This window comes from Lampris incognitus, chromosome 15, assembly GCF_029633865.1.
Source record: "Lampris incognitus isolate fLamInc1 chromosome 15, fLamInc1.hap2, whole genome shotgun sequence".
Classification (NCBI taxonomy): domain Eukaryota; kingdom Metazoa; phylum Chordata; class Actinopteri; order Lampriformes; family Lampridae; genus Lampris; species Lampris incognitus.
Genome location: NC_079225.1, coordinates 6,861,799 through 6,883,197, shown reverse-complemented (window position 1 = coordinate 6,883,197; position 21,399 = coordinate 6,861,799). Strand labels below are relative to the sequence as shown.

At 46.6% G+C, this 21,399-nt stretch overlaps 1 protein-coding gene across 1 annotated transcript in view; it reads right to left on the bottom strand.

Moving 5' to 3' along the window:
- Positions 1 to 21,399, bottom strand: part of ift172 (intraflagellar transport 172) — a 182,858-nt gene that overhangs the window by 44,108 nt on the left and 117,351 nt on the right. The window contains exons 28-32 of the mRNA XM_056294524.1: positions 20,927 to 21,062; positions 19,705 to 19,821; positions 16,987 to 17,129; positions 16,375 to 16,468; positions 9,795 to 9,859 (exon numbers count right to left, since the gene is read on the bottom strand). Coding sequence (XP_056150499.1) covers positions 9,795 to 9,859; positions 16,375 to 16,468; positions 16,987 to 17,129; positions 19,705 to 19,821; positions 20,927 to 21,062 — 555 coding nt within the window. The remainder of the gene's footprint in view (positions 1 to 9,794; positions 9,860 to 16,374; positions 16,469 to 16,986; positions 17,130 to 19,704; positions 19,822 to 20,926; positions 21,063 to 21,399) is intronic.

The following is a 21,399-nucleotide window of genomic DNA, read 5'->3' as shown; positions in this document are numbered from 1 at the left end:
GTTCTAAAGTAAAGCTGCCTTCTAATGTAATGTAATGCTGCGTTCCAGCAGCCCGGACTGTATCGTTACGTTCTAAAGTAAAGCTGCCTTCTAATGTAATGTAATGCTGCGTTCCAGCAGCACAGACTGTATCGTTATGTTCTAAAGTAAAGCTGCCTTCCAATGTAATGTCATGCTGCGTTCCAGCAGCCCAGACTGTATCGTTATGTTCTAAAGTAAAGCTGCCTTCTAATGTAATGTCATGCTGCGTTCCAGCAGCCCGGACTGTATCGTTATGTTCTAAAGTAAAGCTGCCTTCTAATGTAATGTAATGCTGCGTTCCAGCAGCCCAGACTGTATCGTTATGTTCTAAAGTAAAGCTGCCTTCTAATGTAATGTCATGCTGCGTTCCAGCAGCCCGGACTGTATCGTTATGTTCTAAAGTAAAGCTGCCTTCTAATGTAATGTCATGCTGCATTCCAGCAGCCCGGACTGTATCGTTATGTTCTAAAGTAAAGCTGCCTTCTAATGTAATGTCATGCTGCGTTCCAGCAGCCCGGACTGTATCGTTATGTTCTAAAGTAAAGCTGCCTTCTAATGTAATGCAATGCTGCGTTCCAGCACCCCCGGACTGTATCGTTATGTTCTAAAGTAAAGCTGCCTTCTAATGTAATGTAATGCTGCGTTCCAGCAGCCCGGACTGTATCGTTATTTTCTAAAGTAAAGCTGCCTTCTAATGTAATGTAATGCTGCGTTCCAGCAGCCCAGACTGTATCGTTATGTTCTAAAGTAAAGCTGCCTTCTAATGAAATGTCATGCTGCGTTCCAGCAGCCCGGACTGTATCGTTACGTTCTAAAGTAAAGCTGCCTTCTAATGTAATGTTATGCTGCGTTCCAGCAGCCCGGACTGTATCGTTACGTTCTAAAGTAAAGCTGCCTTCTAATGTAATGTCATGCTGCGTTCCAGCAGCCCGGACTGTATCGTTACGTTCTAAAGTAAAGCTGCCTTCTAATGTAATGTCATGCTGCGTTCCAGCAGCCCGGACTGTATCGTTACGTTCTAAAGTAAAGCTGCGTTCTAATGTAATGTCATGCTGCGTTCCAGCAGCCCGGACTGTATCGTTATGTTCTAAAGTAAAGCTGCGTTCTAATGTAATGTCATGCTGCGTTCCAGCAGCCCGGACTGTATCGTTATGTTCTAAAGTAAAGCTGCCTTCTAATGTAATGTAATGCTGCGTTCCAGCAGCCCGGACTGTATCGTTATGTTCTAAAGTAAAGCTGCCTTCTAATGTAATGTAATGCTGCGTTCCAGCAGCCATGACTGTATCGTTATGTTCTAAAGTAAAGCTGCCTTCTAATGTAATGTCATGCTGCGTTCCAGCAGCCCGGACTGTATCGTTATGTTCTAAAGTAAAGCTGCCTTCTAATGTAATGTCATGCTGCGTTCCAGCAGCCCGGACTGTATCGTTATGTTCTAAAGTAAAGCTGCCTTCTAATGTAATGTCATGCTGCGTTCCAGCAGCCCAGACTGTATCGTTATGTTCTAAAGTAAAGCTGCCTTCTAATGTAATGTCATGCTGCGTTCCAGCAGCCCGGACTGTATCGTTATGTTCTAAAGTAAAGCTGCCTTCTAATGTAATGTCATGCTGCGTTCCAGCAGCCCAGACTGTATCGTTATGTTCTAAAGTAAAGCTGCCTTCTAATGTAATGTCATGCTGCGTTCCAGCAGCCCGGACTGTATCGTTATGTTCTAAAGTAAAGCTGCCTTCTAATGTAATGTAATGCTGCGTTCCAGCAGCCCAGACTGTATCGTTATGTTCTAAAGTAAAGCTGCCTTCTAATGTAATGTCATGCTGCGTTCCAGCAGCCCGGACTGTATCGTTATGTTCTAAAGTAAAGCTGCCTTCTAATGTAATGTCATGCTGCATTCCAGCAGCCCGGACTGTATCGTTATGTTCTAAAGTAAAGCTGCCTTCTAATGTAATGTCATGCTGCGTTCCAGCAGCCCGGACTGTATCGTTATGTTCTAAAGTAAAGCTGCCTTCTAATGTAATGCAATGCTGCGTTCCAGCACCCCCGGACTGTATCGTTATGTTCTAAAGTAAAGCTGCCTTCTAATGTAATGTAATGCTGCGTTCCAGCAGCCCGGACTGTATCGTTATTTTCTAAAGTAAAGCTGCCTTCTAATGTAATGTAATGCTGCGTTCCAGCAGCCCAGACTGTATCGTTATGTTCTAAAGTAAAGCTGCCTTCTAATGAAATGTCATGCTGCGTTCCAGCAGCCCGGACTGTATCGTTACGTTCTAAAGTAAAGCTGCCTTCTAATGTAATGTTATGCTGCGTTCCAGCAGCCCGGACTGTATCGTTACGTTCTAAAGTAAAGCTGCCTTCTAATGTAATGTCATGCTGCGTTCCAGCAGCCCGGACTGTATCGTTACGTTCTAAAGTAAAGCTGCCTTCTAATGTAATGTCATGCTGCGTTCCAGCAGCCCGGACTGTATCGTTATGTTCTAAAGTAAAGCTGCGTTCTAATGTTATGTCATGCTGCGTTCCAGCAGCCCGGACTGTATCGTTATGTTCTAAAGTAAAGCTGCCTTCTAATGTAATGTAATGCTGCGTTCCAGCAGCCCGGACTGTATCGTTATGTTCTAAAGTAAAGCTGCCTTCTAATGTAATGTAATGCTGCGTTCCAGCAGCCATGACTGTATCGTTATGTTCTAAAGTAAAGCTGCCTTCTAATGTAATGTCATGCTGCGTTCCAGCAGCCCGGACTGTATCGTTATGTTCTAAAGTAAAGCTGCCTTCTAATGTAATGTAATGCTGCGTTCCAGCAGCCCGGACTGTATCGTTATGTTCTAAAGTAAAGCTGCCTTCTAATGTAATGTCATGCTGCGTTCCAGCAGCCCGGACTGTATCGTTATGTTCTAAAGTAAAGCTGCCTTCTAATGTAATGTCATGCTGCGTTCCAGCAGCCCAGACTGTATCGTTATGTTCTAAAGTAAAGCTGCCTTCTAATGTAATGTAATGCTGCGTTCCAGCAGCCCGGACTGTATCGTTATGTTCTAAAGTAAAGCTGCCTTCTAATGTAATGTCATGCTGCGTTCCAGCAGCCCGGACTGTATTGTTATGTTCTAAAGTAAAGCTGCCTTCTAATGTAATGTCATGCTGCGTTCCAGCAGCCCGGACTGTATCGTTATGTTCTAAAGTAAAGCTGCCTTCTAATGTAATGCAATGCTGCGTTCCAGCACCCCCGGACTGTATCGTTATGTTCTAAAGTAAAGCTGCCTTCTAATGTAATGTAATGCTGCGTTCCAGCAGCCCGGACTGTATCGTTATTTTCTAAAGTAAAGCTGCCTTCTAATGTAATGTAATGCTGCGTTCCAGCAGCCCAGACTGTATCGTTATGTTCTAAAGTAAAGCTGCCTTCTAATGAAATGTCATGCTGCGTTCCAGCAGCCCAGACTGTATCGTTATGTTCTAAAGTAAAGCTGCCTTCTAATGTAATGTCATGCTGCGTTCCAGCAGCCCAGACTGTATCGTTATGTTCTAAAGTAAAGCTGCCTTCTAATGTAATGTCATGCTGCGTTCCAGCAGCCCAGACTGTATCGTTATGTTCTAAAGTAAAGCTGCCTTCTAATGTAATGTCATGCTGCGTTCCAGCAGCCCAGACTGTATCGTTATGTTCTAAAGTAAAGCTGCCTTCTAATGTAATGTCATGCTGCGTTCCAGCAGCCCGGACTGTATCGTTATGTTCTAAAGTAAAGCTGCCTTCTAATGTAGTGTCATGCTGCGTTCCAGCAGCCCGGACTGTATCGTTATGTTCTAAAGTAAAGCTGCCTTCTAATGTAATGTAATGCTGCGTTCCAGCAGCCCGGACTGTATCGTTATGTTCTAAAGTAAAGCTGCCTTCTAATGTAATGTAATGCTGCGTTCCAGCAGCCCAGACTGTATCGTTATGTTCTAAAGTAAAGCTGCCTTCTAATGTAATGTCATGCTGCGTTCCAGCAGCCCAGACTGTATCGTTATGTTCTAAAGTAAAGCTGCCTTCCAATGTAATGTCATGCTGCGTTCCAGCAGCCCGGACTGTATCGTTATGTTCTAAAGTAAAGCTGCCTTCCAATGTAATGTCATGCTGTGTTCCAGCAGCTCAGACTGTATCGTTATGTTCTAAAGTAAAGCTGCCTTCTAATGTAATGTAATGCCGCGTTCCAGCAGCCCGGACTGTATCGTTATGTTCTAAAGTAAAGCTGCCTTCTAATGTAATGTCATGCCGCGTTCCAGCAGCCCGGACTGTATCGTTATGTTCTAAAGTAAAGCTGCCTTCTAATGTAATGTCATGCCGCGTTCCAGCAGCCCAGACTGTATCGTTATGTTCTAAAGTAAAGCTGCCTTCTAATGTAATGTCATGCTGCGTTCCAGCAGCCCAGACTGTATCGTTATGTTCTAAAGTAAAGCTGCCTTCTAATGTAATGTAATGCTGCGTTCCAGCACCCCAGACTGTATCGTTATGTTCTAAAGTAAAGCTGCCTTCTAATGTAATGTAATGCTGCGTTCCAGCACCCCAGACTGTATCGTTATGTTCTAAAGTAAAGCTGCCTTCTAATGTAATGTCATGCTGCGTTCCAGCACCCCAGACTGTATCGTTATGTTCTAAAGTAAAGCTGCCTTCTAATGTAATGTAATGCTGCGTTCCAGCAGCCCGGACTGTATCGTTATTTTCTAAAGTAAAGCTGCCTTCTAATGTAATGTAATGCTGCGTTCCAGCAGCCCAGACTGTATCGTTATGTTCTAAAGTAAAGCTGCCTTCTAATGTAATGTCATGCTGCGTTCCAGCAGCCCAGACTGTATCGTTATGTTCTAAAGTAAAGCTGCCTTCTAATGTAATGTCATGCTGCGTTCCAGCAGCCCAGACTGTATCGTTATGTTCTAAAGTAAAGCTGCCTTCTAATGTAATGTCATGCTGCGTTCCAGCAGCCCAGACTGTATCGTTATGTTCTAAAGTAAAGCTGCCTTCTAATGTAATGTAATGCTGCGTTCCAGCAGCCCGGACTGTATCGTTATGTTCTAAAGTAAAGCTGCCTTCTAATGTAATGTAATGCTGCGTTCCAGCAGCCCGGACTGTATCGTTATGTTCTAAAGTAAAGCTGCCTTCTAATGTAATGTCATGCTGCGTTCCAGCAGCTCAGACTGTATCGTTATGTTCTAAAGTAAAGCTGCCTTCTAATGTAATGTCATGCTGCGTTCCAGCAGCCCAGACTGTATCGTTATGTTCTAAAGTAAAGCTGCCTTCTAATGTAATGTAATGCTGCGTTCCAGCAGCCCAGACTGTATCGTTATGTTCTAAAGTAAAGCTGCGTTCTAATGTATTGTAATGATGCGTTCCAGCAGCCCGGACTGTATCGTTATGTTCTAAAGTAAAGCTGCCTTCTAATGTAATGTAATGCTGCGTTCCAGCAGCCCAGACTGTATTGTTATGTTCTAAAGTAAAGCTGCGTTCTAATGTAATGTAATGATGCGTTCTAATGCAATGTAATGCTGTGTTCCAATGTAATGCAATGCTGTGTTCAAATGTAATGTAATGCTGCGTTCAAATGCAATGCACTGCTGCATTCAAATGTAATGCACTGCTGCGTTCCAATGTAATGCAATGCTGCGTTCCAATGTAATGTAATGCTGCGTTCCAGCAGCCATGACTGTGTTGTTATGTTCTAATGTAATGCTGCGTTCCAATGTAATGTAATGCTGCATTCTAATGTAATGCAATGCTGCGTTCCAGCAGCCCAGACTGTATTGTTTGGTGTTAATCCATCAGACCCTGTTATTCACAAAGACACAACACTTGCACAGCAACTCCGCCCGTTTCGGCAGAAGCCCATCCATACTCTCAGAGGAAGTATGCACGTGTGTCTAAGAGACCAAAATCAACCTTGTGACAGTGCGAGACAGTGTGAATGTGGGTTTTTATGAGAGGATACAACTATGTGTATTCTAGGGCATTCATGACTGCCTCATTGTCGTAGTTGTCAACTACTCCCAAAAAGTAGTCAAGTAGTCGATTAACTGTGGGAGATATATATAACAATAATAATAATAATAATTATATATATATAATATAGCCCTGTGATGGGCTGGTGGCCTGTCCAGTGTGTCTCCCCGTCTGCCGCCCAATGACTACTGGGATAAGCTCCAGCATCCTGGGACCCTGAGCGCAGGATAGTGGTTTGGATAATGGATGGATGGATAATATAATAAAACAATCTAATCTAATATTTTTTCACCCTATAACAATGATTAATTCTTGTCAAAACAGTCTCAAACACAACCATTAAGGGCAGGACCAACGTGGTCGTAGGTGAAATAGCAGAGTCCTCGACTGGCTTTGGGACACTGTTTACAAGTGAACCGCAATCTGACTGGCCTACACCCCAGCAAGCTTGTGTTAGCTGCAAAGACTGTTTGACTGCAGTAACGACACTATTTCTTGCAGGTGGGACAGTGGGCTGGTGACTTTGAGCAGAGTGTGCCTGTGGTTGCTGTGGTGACGGCAGCTGCTGAAAAGCCTAAAAGCCTTAAATTATCTCAAACTGAATGCTCAATACAGTATGTACTGTGGCGTAGGCAGAAATCACAGTGTGGTGGGCACAAAGAAAATCAGGTGGGCCTAGTCTGCCCAAGACCAATTACACTTAATAGGTTCTGAAATGCATATGTTAACCAAAATACACAATTACAACTATACTGGCCTGAATGTCCCAGTTTAATCACACAAGCCTTACACATCATCAGAGGTCATGTTAAAGGCACCAAGACGAACATTACCAGTATTTCATAGCCTGGCACGGCAGCAGCCCCCCCCTCACACACACACAGCTGACAGAAGACGCAACAGCATCATTAATAATAATCTATGGCTATAGAGGTACACCGGCACCAACATGCTCAGTAACGCTGAAGATGACACTTGTACATAGCCTGGCTCGGTGGCCCCATAAACCAGACACACACTTGCTTTGCTTGCTGGTAGTCCATCGAGTCCCATGATGACATCCCTCCTCGTTACCTGTGTTTTCTTTGATGACCGTAGAGTCCAATTCCTGATCCACAAGTTTTATTGCACATTGGGCATATGGAGTCGGAGTTAGTGGGGGCAGGCATGGCTGTGTGCCTCCTTAGTCTTTTCTGTTGTTGTTTTTTCACATTCCTCTCCATGTCCAGCTGTTCTACACCTCTGTGGCAGATCTCCTGCCAATTGGAACGGTTGATAGCAGCTTGCTCCAGTCTCAAGGGGTCGATACAACACTTCTTCAGCAATGTGTTTAGCTGGTCTTTGTATCACTTCTGACCACCTGTGGATCAACGGCGTAGATGAAACTGTCCATACAGGACTTGCTGTGGCAGGCATTCTTGAGGCATCCTGATGACATGCCCATGGCTTCTATGAGGCTCTTGCAGTTTGTCATAGCAAAAATCTCAGCATGGGGAACATGGTCACGCCACGTAATCCCCATAATTTGCTGCAGGTACCTTATGTGGAACCGCTCCAGCAACCTTAGGTGGCAGCTGTATGTGACCCAAGCACCACAGCTGTATAGGAGAGTTGTGATGCAGATGGCTTTGTAAATGGCAATTTTGGTGTGTAGGTAGAGGTGTCTGTTTTGGAAGACCTTATGTCGGAGTTTGCTGAAGGTTACAGGAGCTTGTTTGAATCTATTGTGAATTTTGTGATCAGTGTTGCAGCCCTCAGAAAGGATATGTGATAGAAAGTTCATAAATTTGCTTGGAAAGCCAAACTTTCTCAGGATTTTACAAAGTAGCTCTTGATTCACAGTGTCAAAAGCTTTGGAGAGATCAACAAAAGCAATGAAAAGGTCCTGATGTTGTTCACGGCATTTTTCTTGTAGCTGTCTTACTGTGAAAATCATATTCACAGTACTCCTGTTCTTCCTGAAACAGCACTGTTACTCTGGCAGCAGATGTTCTGTCAAGTGCTTCACCATCCTGCATAGCATGACCTTTGCTAGGACCTAAGTAGGGCTTCAAAATGTTCAGCCCACCTTGCCAGGATCTGCTTTTGGTCTTTCAGGGTTGTCAGTCTGTGTGCTGATTTTAAGGGTGTGATAGAGCAGTTACTAGGGCCATTTATAAATTAAATGGTGTCCCTAACAAAAAGCACTCACATTTCTTTGTTATTTTTAATGTGGGGGGACAACATAGATAGCAGAGTAGCTAGCATCTAATGAGGAATTTGACATTATAACATTACAGGTTAAATGATTAAATATGGGTCACCTTAATTGTATAAAATATTGCCAGCTGTGGTTTGTGTCTGAATAAAAACGTTACAAGAGGTCGGGGCGGCACGGTGGCGCAGTGGTTAGCGTGGCTGCCTCACAGCAAGAAGGTCCTGGGTTCGAGCCCCGGGGTAGTCCAACCTCGGTGGGTCATCCCGGGTTGTCCTCTGTGTGGAGTTTGCATGTTCTCCCCGTGTCTGCGTGGGCTTCCTGGGGGGGCTCTGGTTTCCTCCCACAGTCCAAAGACATGTAAGTCAGGTGAATTGTCCATACTAAATTGTCCCTAGGTGTGAAAGGGTGTGTGTGGGTGTGTGTGTGTGGCAGCAGCAGCAGCAGCAGCCCTGTGATGGCCTGGCAGCCTGTCCAGGGTGTCTCCCCGCCTGCTGCCCAATGACTGCTGGAATAGGCTCCAGCATCCCTGCGACCCTGACAGCAGGATCAACGGTTCAGATAATGGATGGATGGATGGATGTTACAAGAGGTCTTGCTGAGCACAATTTAACTTACGTAAATGTTTAGCGTATAGTATATTAAACATGGATGAGTGTGTATTTAAAATTGATTAAAGAACAATTAAAGGCTTTAAGGAGAACACTGTGTTCTGTTTGTGTTTTCGACAGCTGCTGTCACTAAAGTCACCAGTTAACATGGTCACTCAAACGGAAACGCAGGGATGGAGGGAATGTTTCCTTCTCAATGGACCTTCAATTCTGTTTATTTAACATGATATAATGTAGAAAATGATTCTATTTATTTAATATGGCATAACATAGATGATTGTTCGTCAAATCTATGTTGGAACCACAGCGCCCCCAGCTGCATATCTGCTGTAGATGCACTGCCACTGCTTTGTTACTCCACAGTGCTAAAACCACAGATGAACGATTAGTCTACAGTGTCGACTAGTGGTTTTAATAGTCGACTACTCTGTGAAACCCCTAGTGTATTCACACCTGCGTATCTAAGAGAGATAGTGTGTGACAGAGTGGAAAAACATGTGTAATCATTTCCATATCCCGTACCCACTGGTTCTCCTGCATTTTGTATTATGTATTATTTAACACGTTGTATTTTGCAAATGAAGCTGATGCTGTCAACAGACTTACAACAGACCAACTGAGAAAAACTATTTTGTTAAATTGACAGCTGTTAGGACAGTCTGGTGGTGCTGCTTGGATTGAAGATGGTCAAATTAGGTAGCTGAAGGGCAACTGCGGTTCCCAGTTTAAGGAATCTTGTAGCACTTACAGCATGGGATGTGGTATAAAGTGAAGGCCTGTTAGTCTGAAAACATTATGAAGCAGAGTGAAATGCTAACATTATGTTCACGTATAAATGTTGAAAAAGCTGGAGACATTGTGCACTGTGGGACAGGTGGGCATACATTATATTATACATCCAATCCATGCTTTCATTCAGCTCTGTTACAAACCAGAGTAATATGCTAAACCGATTAGCTGATGTTCACCCTGAACTAAACATTCTAGCGTGCTCAGTCATCATTGTACTATCTTCCATACTTACATCTGGACAGCTTCTTTGGGCTTCCCTGCTTTGATGAACTCGGCCTCGGCCTCAGCAAACCTGCCCTTGAGGGGAAAATATTGTCATTACTACATTGAGCCTGCATCTATGTAACGGAGCCTCCTCCCTCCATCCTCAAAGTATAACAATCTATGTAACAGTCGGAAAATACATTAAACTGAGTGAGCAAACATTGTCATGGGTCTGTGAAGTTTGAGGACATGAATAATGTGAGAGACTGTATGACAGGAAATACTGCAGTAAACAGATGCAGACAGACAAGTGATGCCACTAGGAAGATGAGAAGTAAAATGGTGTGGGTTTCACATGGAGTCATTTGTTAGGTTAATCCTTCTCCGGATGGCACAAAACACTGGTTAACTACATAACAACAGAAACCAGACTAAATGAACTGAATATTCAGCATAATTTCTCATTTGGTCACAATGAAGTCACGCTAGTTTTGTTCTTACAAGGAAAAAAGTGTGACCTTGTGGCGGACACTAGGTGCTATGCCTCTCACCCAGCAGGGCTGTGAACTGGGGGCGTGGTTTACGTTCCTGGGCTCTCTTGTGCAAGGTCGTTCCTGTTTCAGTTTGGTTTTGGAGCTGAGGAATAAACATCAAACTCGCCTTCGTCTCCTGTGTTTTTCCTCATCCTGCCACATTGGTGACCCCGAATTGAACATGTTTGGAGCAGAAGAGGAGTGTGAATCCACTTCGGCCACGCCGCCCCAACTCTCACAGCCGGCCGTTCTCGCCGCGGCTGTGAAACTCCCAGAGTTCTGGCAGAGCGACCCGGCCTCGTGGTTCCAGCATGTCGAGGCGCTGTTCCACCTGCGTGGAATCTCCGCGGACGACTCCAGATACTATTTGGTCGTCGCTGCGCTGGATCAGCAGTCCACACGCCGGGCCATGCAGCTGTTGCGCGCCCCTCCGCAACACGATAAATACGTCGCCCTCAAACATCTTCTGCTCCGGAGGTACAGCCTATCTACCGCAGAGAGGGCAGATAGAATCCTTTCCCTATCCGGTTTGTGCGACGGGACGGTTGTGGATCTCATGGACAATATGCTGTCGCTGCTAGGCTCTGACGAAGATGGGTTCCTTTCCCCGCACATTTTCCTGCGCCAGCTCCCATCTCCTGTGCGCGCGGCTTTGGCTAACTCCCCATGTCTGGCCGCTGGTGACTGCCGAGGTTTGGCTGAGGAGGCCGATCGGGTCCTGCTGGCTACCAGACGATTCTCTGTGCAGAGTGTGGCATCGGAGCCTCTGCAGCCGGCGTCGGAGGACGCGGACCCGGCAGTGGTGGCTGGAGTGACTGCCCGCAGACAGCGCGGGAGCGGCCTCTGTTTCTTCCACCAGCGGTTCGGCGGCAAGGCGAGGCGCTGCGTCCCTCCGTGCACGTTTGAGGCGCCGGGAAACTCCAGTGCCAGCGCTCAGTAGCAGCTGTGGGCGCTGGCGGACGTAGTGAGCTGCTCTTCATTAAGGACTCAATGTCAGGAAGACGGTTTCTGGTGGACTCTGGCTCGCAAAAGAGCCTACTCCCTCCTGCTAAGACAGACAGGTCGGCCGAAGGCGGCGGCCCACAGTTAAGTGCAGCTAACGGTTCGTCCATTGCGGCATTTGGCACAAGGTGGGCGCCATTTTGAGTGGGACTTTGTAGTCGCCTCCATTACTGTTCCTATTATCGGCGCAGATTTTCTGTGTGCTAATGGTCTGCTGGTTGATGCTACAAACTGCCGTTTAATTGATGCTGTGTCTTTCGCCACTGTTCCGTGCGAGACAGGGGGAGCCGGGCCGTTAACACACACTAACTTTTTAGCATTAGGGGATGTTTTTCAGCGTTTGCTGGCGGATTTTCCATCGGTGACTACACCTGCCTTTTCCACCGCGGTTACTAAACACGGGGTACAACATTTCATACCCACTGTGGGACCGCCCGTTTTTGGCGCGCACGGCGCGTTAACACAGTAAAATGGGCTACAGCTAAGGAGGAGTTCGCCATCATGGAGCGTCTGGGTATAGTGAGGCATTCCAACAGCCCGTGGGCCTCGCCGCTTCACATGGTGCCCAAGGCGGATGGGTCGTGGCGGCCTTGCGGCGACTTTCGCCACCTAAACAACGTCACCGCCAATGACCGCTATCCCATCCCATACATACAGGACTTTTCCATATGCCTGGCAGGTACCACTATCTTCTCTAAGGTGGACCTGGTGCGCGGCTATCATCAGGTTCCTGTGCGCGCAGAGGACGTGCCCAAGACCGCAGTGATCACCCCGTTTGGGCTTTTTGAGCTCATGCGCATGCCTTTTGGCTTGAAGGGGGCAGCGCAAACCTTTCAGAGGCTGATGGACTCGGTGTTGCGTGACCTTGCTTTTGTGTTCGTTTATCGCGACGACATATTAGTGGCCAACCTGAAACAGGTTTTCCGTCATCTGGACTAACACGGCCTGATAGTCAACCCGGCCAAGTGTCAGTTTGGACTGCCAGTGATTGACTTCTTGGGTCACCGCATTTCGCCGCAAGGTGCGGTCCCATTGCCTTCTAAGGTGCAAGCAGTGGCGGAATTTCCCCGCCCAGTCTCTGTTAAGGCATTGCAGGAATTCTTGGGCATGGTGAATTTCTATAACCGTTTCCTCCCTCGCGTTGCCCACCTCCTTCAGCCACTTTACGAAGCCCTGCGGCTCAAGAAGGCTAACGACCCTGTCGACTGGACTCCCGAACAGGTCCAGGCCTTTGACAGAGCTAAGTGCAACCTGGCTAACGCTGCCCTCCTCGCCCATCCCACACCCACGGCGTCCATAGCTTTAACAACCGATGCGTCTGACATAGCCGTGGGGGCTGTGGTTGAACAGCGCGTGGCGAATGCGTGGCAGCCACTCGTATTTTTTAGCCGCAAACTGCGAGATAGCGAGTGCAAGTACAGCGTTTTTGACCGGGAGTTGCTGGCATTGCACCTTGCAACTCGTCATTTCCGCTTCCTGCTGGAGGGTCGCTCATTCACGGCTTATGTGGATCATAAACCGCTGAATTTCGCCATGTCCAAGGTGACTGAGCCGTGGTCTGCTCGTCAGCAGCGCCACCTGGCGTCCCTCTCCGAGTTCACAACAGACATTCAGCATGTGGCCGGGAAGTCCAACCCTGTTGCTGATTGTCTGTCGCGTGTGCTTGTGTGTCCTGTGCACCTCGGTGTGGATTTCTCCACTATGGCTGCCGACCAGCCCAGCGACCCGGACGTCCTTGCCCTTAGGTCAACGTGTACTGGCCTCAACCTAGAGGACGCTGTGATGCAGGAGGGCGGTCCGGCCCTCCTCTGCGATGTCTCCACTGGCCGTCCCCGCCCCGTTGTTCAAGTTGGCTGGCGCCGTTGAGTTTTCGAATCGATTTACTCCCTCTCGCACCCTGGAGTTCGGGCGTCGGTGAAGTTGGTCAGTTCCAAGTTCGTCTGGCCTGGCCTCCGCAACGACGTCAAGGGGTGGCGGCTGCATGTTTGGCATGTCAGCGCGCTAAGGTCTACCAGCACACTAAGTCGCCCCTCGAACCATTTCCGATCCCGGCCAGACGTTTTGACCACGTGCATGTGGACCTGGTGGGCCCTCTACCTTCTTCACAGGGTTTTACGCACCTGCTCACAATGGTAAATCGGACCACCAGGTGACCAGAGGCTGTCCCTCTATCCTCCACAACATCCTCGGACGTTGCACGCGTGTTTCTTTCCTCCTGGGTCGCCCGTTTCGGCACTACGTCAGATATCACCTCAGACAGGGGCCCCCAGTTCTTGTCAGAGCTCTGGTCGGCACTTGCGCGATCCTTGAGTGTGCAGGTACACCGCACTACTGCGTACCACCCTCAGGCTAACGGCTTGTGTGAACGTTTTCACCGGTCGCTTAAGGCAGCGCTGCGCTCTCGGATGGTAACTGGTCGGACCGTTCACCTTGGGTTATGCTCGGGTTGCGTTCGGCTCCTAAGGAGGACCTCGACGCTTCGCCCGCAGAGCTGGTGCTCGGTCAGTCACTCCGCGTCCCTGGGGAATTTTTGCCTGGGAGTTCAGCTCCTCGACCCCGTCCGGCCGTTTATCCTTTCTTGTCCGACAGCACTCGGGTTCCAGGCCCCATTCACCACTGTTTTCCGCGGTCGTTCGTGCCTGCGGAGCTCATGTCGGCTCGTTTTGTTTTTGTACGGCATGATGTTCACCGCTCACCCCTCCAACCCCCATACGATGGCCCATTTCGGGTTCTTGAGACGGGTCCTAAAGGTTTTTTTGCTGGATATGGGTGGGCGTAGGGAGCGTGTCACGCCTGACAGGCTTAAACCAGCGCAGAGGGTGGCAGGCGAAGTTGTGTTTCCGGCCCAGGTTCCCCATCGGGGTCACCCTCCTTCCAGGACCCCGGCAGTGTCTTCACGGGTTCAGCATTCTGCTTCTCAGCCGGCTTTGGACTGTGTTTCATCTACTATTTCGGCTGAGGGATGGTACAGCTGTTATGGGAGGCTGCTTAAGCCTCCAGTGAGAAACTGATTTTCTTTCCAGGAGTCCCTTCTGGGTGTTCGGGGGGAGGCTGTGTGGTGGACACTAGGGGCTATGCCTCTCACCCAGCAGGGCTGTGAGCTGGGGGCGTGGTTTACGTTCCCGGGCTCTCTGGTGCAAGGTTGTTCCTGTTTCAGTTTGGTTTTGGAGCTGAGGAATAAAGTTCAAACTCGCCTTTCATCTCCTGTGTTTTTCCTCATCCTGCCACAACCTATGTTATTATGTAACCCAACGTGTAACCATTTGTAACCCAACGTGCTAGCGAAGGAGGAGAAGCCTTCTCTCATTTGTAATCCAACATGCTAGTGTAAGAGGGGAAGCTTCCTTCCATTTGTATCCCAACGTGCTAATGTAGGAGGAGAAGCCTCCTTCCATTTGTAACCCAACGTGTTAATGTAGGAGAAGCCTCCTTCCATTTGTAACCCAAAGTGTTAACGTAGAAGGAAAAGCCTCCTTCCATTTGTAACCCAACGTGCTAACGTAGGAGGAGAAGTTTCCTTCCATTTGTAACCCAATGTGCTAGTGTCGGAGGGGAAGCCTCCTTCCATTTGCAATCCATCATGCTAACGTAGGAGGGGAAGCCTCCTTCCATTTAAACAGAATCAATCTCCTAGCTAGTAAAGTGGAGTAATCCACCAAATGTGCCTGGGCAGTATTTAAGTGTGCATCAGCTGGAACCAACCCAAAAATGGCATTCAGCGGATAAAGTTCAAGTGAATAATACAAAATACTGGCTAAGGCCTCGAAAATGGATTGCCAGAACTCGGTCAGTTTAGGGCAGGAGCAGAACATATGTAAGAGACTGGCAGTGTCTTTTTTGCATCTGTCACGTATTGGGTCTCTATCTGGATTCATTTCATCCAACTTATCTTTAGAACAATGAAGGCAGTGTACAAATCTCAACTGGATTACACCATGCCTCGTGCATATTTAGGAGGAATGTATCCTCATAGTTACTAGATCCCAAGGTTCCTCTGGAATGGACATTTCCATATCACTCTCCCATCGATTTTAAGGCTTCAAGTGGTACTTGGCCAAGAGTATTAAGTGTATAATAAAGTTTACCTTTTTTCAGCAGGTTTAAGTTAAAAAAAATGTGGTCTAATTGGGTAAGACTGGGAAGAACTGGGAAGTTCCCAACTGCACATGCCTGACTCCACCTGCAGGTGGATCAGTGACTTCCTATCTGTCAGGAAGCAGCACATGAAGCTGGGGAAACAAGTCTCTGACACCCGATTCATCAGCACCAGTTCCCCTCAAGGGTGTGTCCTTTCTCCCCTACTCTTCTCTCCGTATACAAACAGCTGCACCTTCAGACACCAGTCAGTCAAGCTCCTGAAGTTTGCTAATGACACCCCCCTCATTGGGCTCATCTCTGGTGAGGATGAGTCCACCTACAGGTGGAAGACTGACCATCTGGTGTCCTGGTGCGACCAGAACAACTTGGAGTTCAACACTCTAAAGGCAGTTCTGATGGTTGTGAACTTCAGAAAGAACACACCCCGATCTGCCCCCATCACGCTGTATGGCTCCCCAGTCGATGCTATGGAATTCTTTTGCTTCTTGGGCACTATCATCGGACCAGACAGGGTAGCCTTCGCTCCACATGTGCATCCATGAGCCTTGGGCACCAATGACCCTGTCACTAGTTCACCAGTTGTCCTTCCGTGGACTACTTTTGGTAGGTACTGACCTCTTCATACTGGGAACACCCCACAAGACCTGCCATTTTGGAGATGCTCTGACCCAGACATCTAGCCATCACAATTTGGCCCCCGTCAAAGTCGCTCAGATTCTTAAGCTTGCACAATTTTCCTGCTTCCAATACATCAGCTTCAAGAACTGACCGTTCACTTGCTGGCAAAAATATCCCACAACAGGTGCCATTGTAACGAGATAATCGATGTTCTCACTCACCTGTCAGTGGTTTTAATATTTTGGCTGATTGGTTTATGTGTATGGTATAGTAGGGTAACATATAACACAGACATATTGACAGAATTGGACTGGGAAGATCAGGTTGCTGTATATGTTATAACTGTGGCGTAATTACCTCATCTTCCATAAACATGGCACATTTCAGGTGGATCTCAGGGATCTTCTGTTTGCATGAAAAGCGAGCCAGCTCAAAGGCAAAGTCAAAAGAGCTGAAGATGAACGATAAATAATTAAGTTTTCATGAGGAAATGAATAAACTTGATACTTTGATGATACACTTGAGCAATTTACAGATAAAATGACAGATAAAGCAGAGATTACAAACTTTTATCTTAATTTCTGTTACCCCAAAATATCTAATAATAAATGTTGTTGCTCAGAGGCTGGTCATCAAGTCAAAATTAAAGGGTGCAAAATATCCCTCAGAGTTAAGTTATTATTTATGTGCTTTTAGACACTATAACAGTCCGTGGTGTGTGAGCAGGAAGTTGTTTGCTGCCTGATTTAGTAATCAGGTAGATTTTGGCCGAGGACAAGTGACATGGCACTTTGAAAATGTGATAGAATAATAATAATGAAAATAACAAACACCAGTAACGATAAACAGCAATGTAAGAACCTCGCATTGACCTATACCGGATTTAGGGGCACAATCTTTCCAAGTAGCTTGTTTGGGATAGAGCACTGTGTGGTAAAAGACAACATAAGAGTGTAAGAGAGTGCTCACCATTTATCTAAAGCCAAGTCAACTGCAAACTCCAGCAGGCCCAACTTGTTCAGCAGCTTCACAGCAGGTTCTCCACCCAGGCTCTTGGCCCACAGGTACGCTACCTGCTTCTGAGCACTGGATCCACCATTGCTCTTAGCCACCTGACCCATACACACACACACACACACACACACACACACACACACACACACACACACACGGGAGCAGGTGGATATGAAAGTGATTAATATGGAAGCATACATCACTGCTGCCCTAACATGGCTCGCCAGCATATGCAGGGTTGAAGAAGAAGAGAGAGCAAACATGATAGACAAGGAGGAAGAACATGGTAGGAGAGAAAAATTAAGGCAGAGTAGGAAAGAACTCCAAAGAGAGAGCATATAGTCCATCTGTTTTATATTTCTCACATGTTCCCTGTAGGGGAAAGTGTAAGCAAATCATGCAATTTACTGTAGATGCGTTTTGAAAAAAAGTATTGATAAGCACGATGAACATGATGTACTACGATGAAAAATGCTGCAGTTTACAGCCACAGTCCTGAAGATGAACATGCCTGATCCTTTTCCACACCACGTGTTGCTGACGTCATAGCTAATGTTTCATTTCTAGTGTGTCTCCGGGATGTGGAGCGGCATACATCTATGTACCTGTCCTAACACCATAGCTGTCAGATCTCGTTTAGAGCAAGATGTTCTCGTGGTTGAAGAGACTGTCCTGTAAGTGGAGGGTTACAAGTTCAAGTCCTTTATGAGCGTCAGAGTTCATCCCCATCAATAGGTGGGTTTCCATTAAAGTTTTGTGCAAAATAGAAGTGATTTTTTTTTTAAGTGTACAAAACACAAGTGTGAATGGTGTGTCTGTCCACGAAGTGGTGCTTTGCTACTGAATCTGGGTTTCTGCTCTTGTGATCTGGTGACTGACCTCCAACACCTGAGAAGTGTGGGCACGTTTATTTCGACTGCATGCACTGCAATAGCCATGGTAGTAGTTTAACTGAAGGTGACAAGGGCGTGTGATGCACACAATGATGGAAAGGCAAATAAATCCCTGATACCTGGCAGCGGCCACAGGTCAGAGATTTATGGGACTTCATCGTCCGCAGTGATTTTACAGCGGTCCTGTGGATCCACAACTTCAGAATAACCCACTTAACATTTGATGAGTTATGCAACGCAATAGCACCCCTCATGGCATCTGCCGTACCGTGCCCGAGGAAGCTATTCCAACAGAGAAGTGTACAACCATCGCTCTTCATAACCTGGCTACCTTGACTTTAATGTAAAAATGTGTTCCCATTTACATTTTGTGAAATATTGTTTGTCTAATTGTTGGAAAAACCACTTCATGTGAGCGTATAAACTTTTTTTTCGATATTTGAGAGCTTTTCAAAATTCATGTTTCCATTAATCATTTTTAGTTCACAATTTCAAATTGTGCATTATGCAGGTTAATGGAAACCGACCCTACACTCTCACACTGACCATACACTCTTAAACTGACCCTACACTCTTACACTGACCCTACAATCGTAAACTGACCCAACACTCTTACACTAACCCTGCACTCTCACACTGACCCTACACTCTTACACTGACCCTGCACTCTTAAATTGACCCTGCACTCTCACACTGACCCTACACTCTTACACTGACCCTGCACTCTTACACTGACCCTACACTGTTACACTGAACCTGCACCCTTACACTGAACCTGCACTCTTACACTGACCCTGCAGTCTTACACTGACCCTACGCTCTTAAACTGACTCTACACTCTTAAACTGACCCTGCACTCTTACACTGACCCCACACTCTTACACTGACCCTACATTCGTACTGACCCTGCACCCTTAAATTGACCCCTGTACTCTCACACTGACCCTACACTCTTACACTGAACCTGCACTCTTACACTGACCCTGCACTCTTACACTGACCCTGCACTCTTACACTGACCCTGCACTCTTACACTGACCCTACACTCTTACACTGAACCTGCACTCTTACACTGACCCTGCACTCTTACACTGACTCTGCACTCTTAAATTGACCCTACTCTTACACTGACCCTACACTCTTACACTGACCCTACACTCTTACACTGAACCTGCGCTCTTACACTGACCCTGCGCTCTTACACTGACCCTGCACTCTTACACTGACCCTACACTCTTACACTGAACCTGCACTCTTACACTGAACCTGCACTCTTACACTGACCCTGCACTCTTAAATTGACCCTACTCTTACACTGACCCTGCACTCTTACACTGACCCTACACTCTTACACTGAACCTGCGCTCTTACACTGACCCTGCGCTCTTACACTGACCCTGCACTCTTACACTGACCCTACACTCTTACACTGAACCTGCACTCTTACACTGAACCTGCACTCTTACACTGCTGAGGAAATGCATATGGGCATGTTTCAGTGCATATAAAAAGAAATAGTTTTGATGACAGTGTGATATCCGAGTACTCACAAACCACCACAACAAAACAGACATTACGGTGTGTCCGTATTTTAATTATTTTTCATAAAAAAGATGTCTGGCATCAATGGTAAATAAGTAAAGTTACACAGTTAAAATGGATGTAGTCATAAAGCTGCATTTGGGGAGAGGGCATATGGTTGTCATAGCACCATTTACCACAAGTTGTTATATGTTGAAGATTTTACCAGCCTGTAATAACTTGTGAATGCAGTACATACCCTGTATGCATCCTCCCACATGTCACTGATTCTGTACATACGGACAGCAGCCTTCCACTCGTCAGCCTCCATGTAGTGGTACTCTGCCTCTGAAAACCTGGACTCAGCTTCCAGCTCCTGGAAGATACAGACCAGATCACAGGTTATGTAGACCAGATCGCAGGTTATGTAGACCAGGTCATAGGTTATGTAGACCAGATCACAGATTATGTACACCAGGTCGCAGGTTATGTAGACCAGATCACAGGTTATGTAGACCAGGTCGCAGGTTATGTAGACCAGGTCGCAGGTTATGTAGACCAGGTCGCAGGTTATATAGACCAGATCGCAGGTTATGTACACCAGGTCGCAGGTTATGTAGACCAGATCACAGGTTATGTAGACCAAATCACAAATTATGTAGACCAGGTCATGGGTTATGTAGACCAAATCACAGGTTATGTAGACCACATCGCAGGTTATGTAGACCAGGTCGCAGTTTATGTAGACCACGTCGCATGTTATGTGGACCAGATCACAGGTTATGTAGACCAGGTCACAGGTTATGCAGACTAGATCACAGGTTATGTAGACCAGATCACAGTTTATGTAACAGTGGCGCAGCATTGATTATGTGAACAGGAATAAGACACAACATAGTTTTAAGTGGAAGTGTGAGTAGCACTGGTGCTACTGAGTACACCTTCCTGACGGTACTCAGTAACACATTCACTTACCATACCTAAACAAGAGTAACTGGTTCCACGTTACAATGAGAATATATCTGCAAAAGGCCCATGTGGAACACTTGCACAGTACAGTTAACAATTGTATCACAGTGTTGCTTATTGCCTGGTGTTATCTGTATCTTCTTGCCACTATCTCAACATGTGTTAACACTACAGTTACTGCTGCGCTCTTCTGATGTGTGCTGCACAGAAGGACTTGTGCACATGGTGCTGTGAAAACAGTTTTTTACATATTGTATGATTACTTGACTCTCTCATACCAAAATACCAACCAGCCTCAATGTAACATGATTTCAGATTTGGCAAGCTGAGGGAATGTAGGTGGCAACATAGTGATTATTTGTGAGAAACAGTATTTTCTTAATATATTCTTATTCCAAGCAGGCCACTATGTTACTGGAAGTGATTTGGGCCCATTTACAGTTGTCCATCGTTCCAGAGGAATGATGGACAACTGTAAAATGCGGTGTGAACAGGGCCCAGAAGTTGCGTACCTTTGCCAGGTGAAGGTGGGTCTCATTGAGCAGGTCAGGGTGGTTCTTGGCCACCAGACGAATCACATCCTCAAACATCCGGTTCTTTTTATACATGGTTATGGCTAGATCTGGCTGCTGTACTGTCGCAAACAGCCTGCACATACCCACACACACACACCCACCCACACACACACACACACACACACACACACACACAGTAGTAGTGTAGTTAACAGATGGGGTGCTCAGCATCAGTGGTATAGCAGATCAGGTGGAAGAGGCTTGTGTCGGAGCTGAGGTAGGACACAACACACGGCATTACAGCTTTACAGTCTTCTGCTAGAATGGAAAGTCAGACTGTCTGACCTTCCATAAACACATAAACACATAGATACACACTAGCTGTTGTCTGTAGACAACGGCTGGTGTGCATGTATATGTGCACACCCTGCTTTGTTTGGAAAGAGCTACACTGTGCAACAGCAGTATCC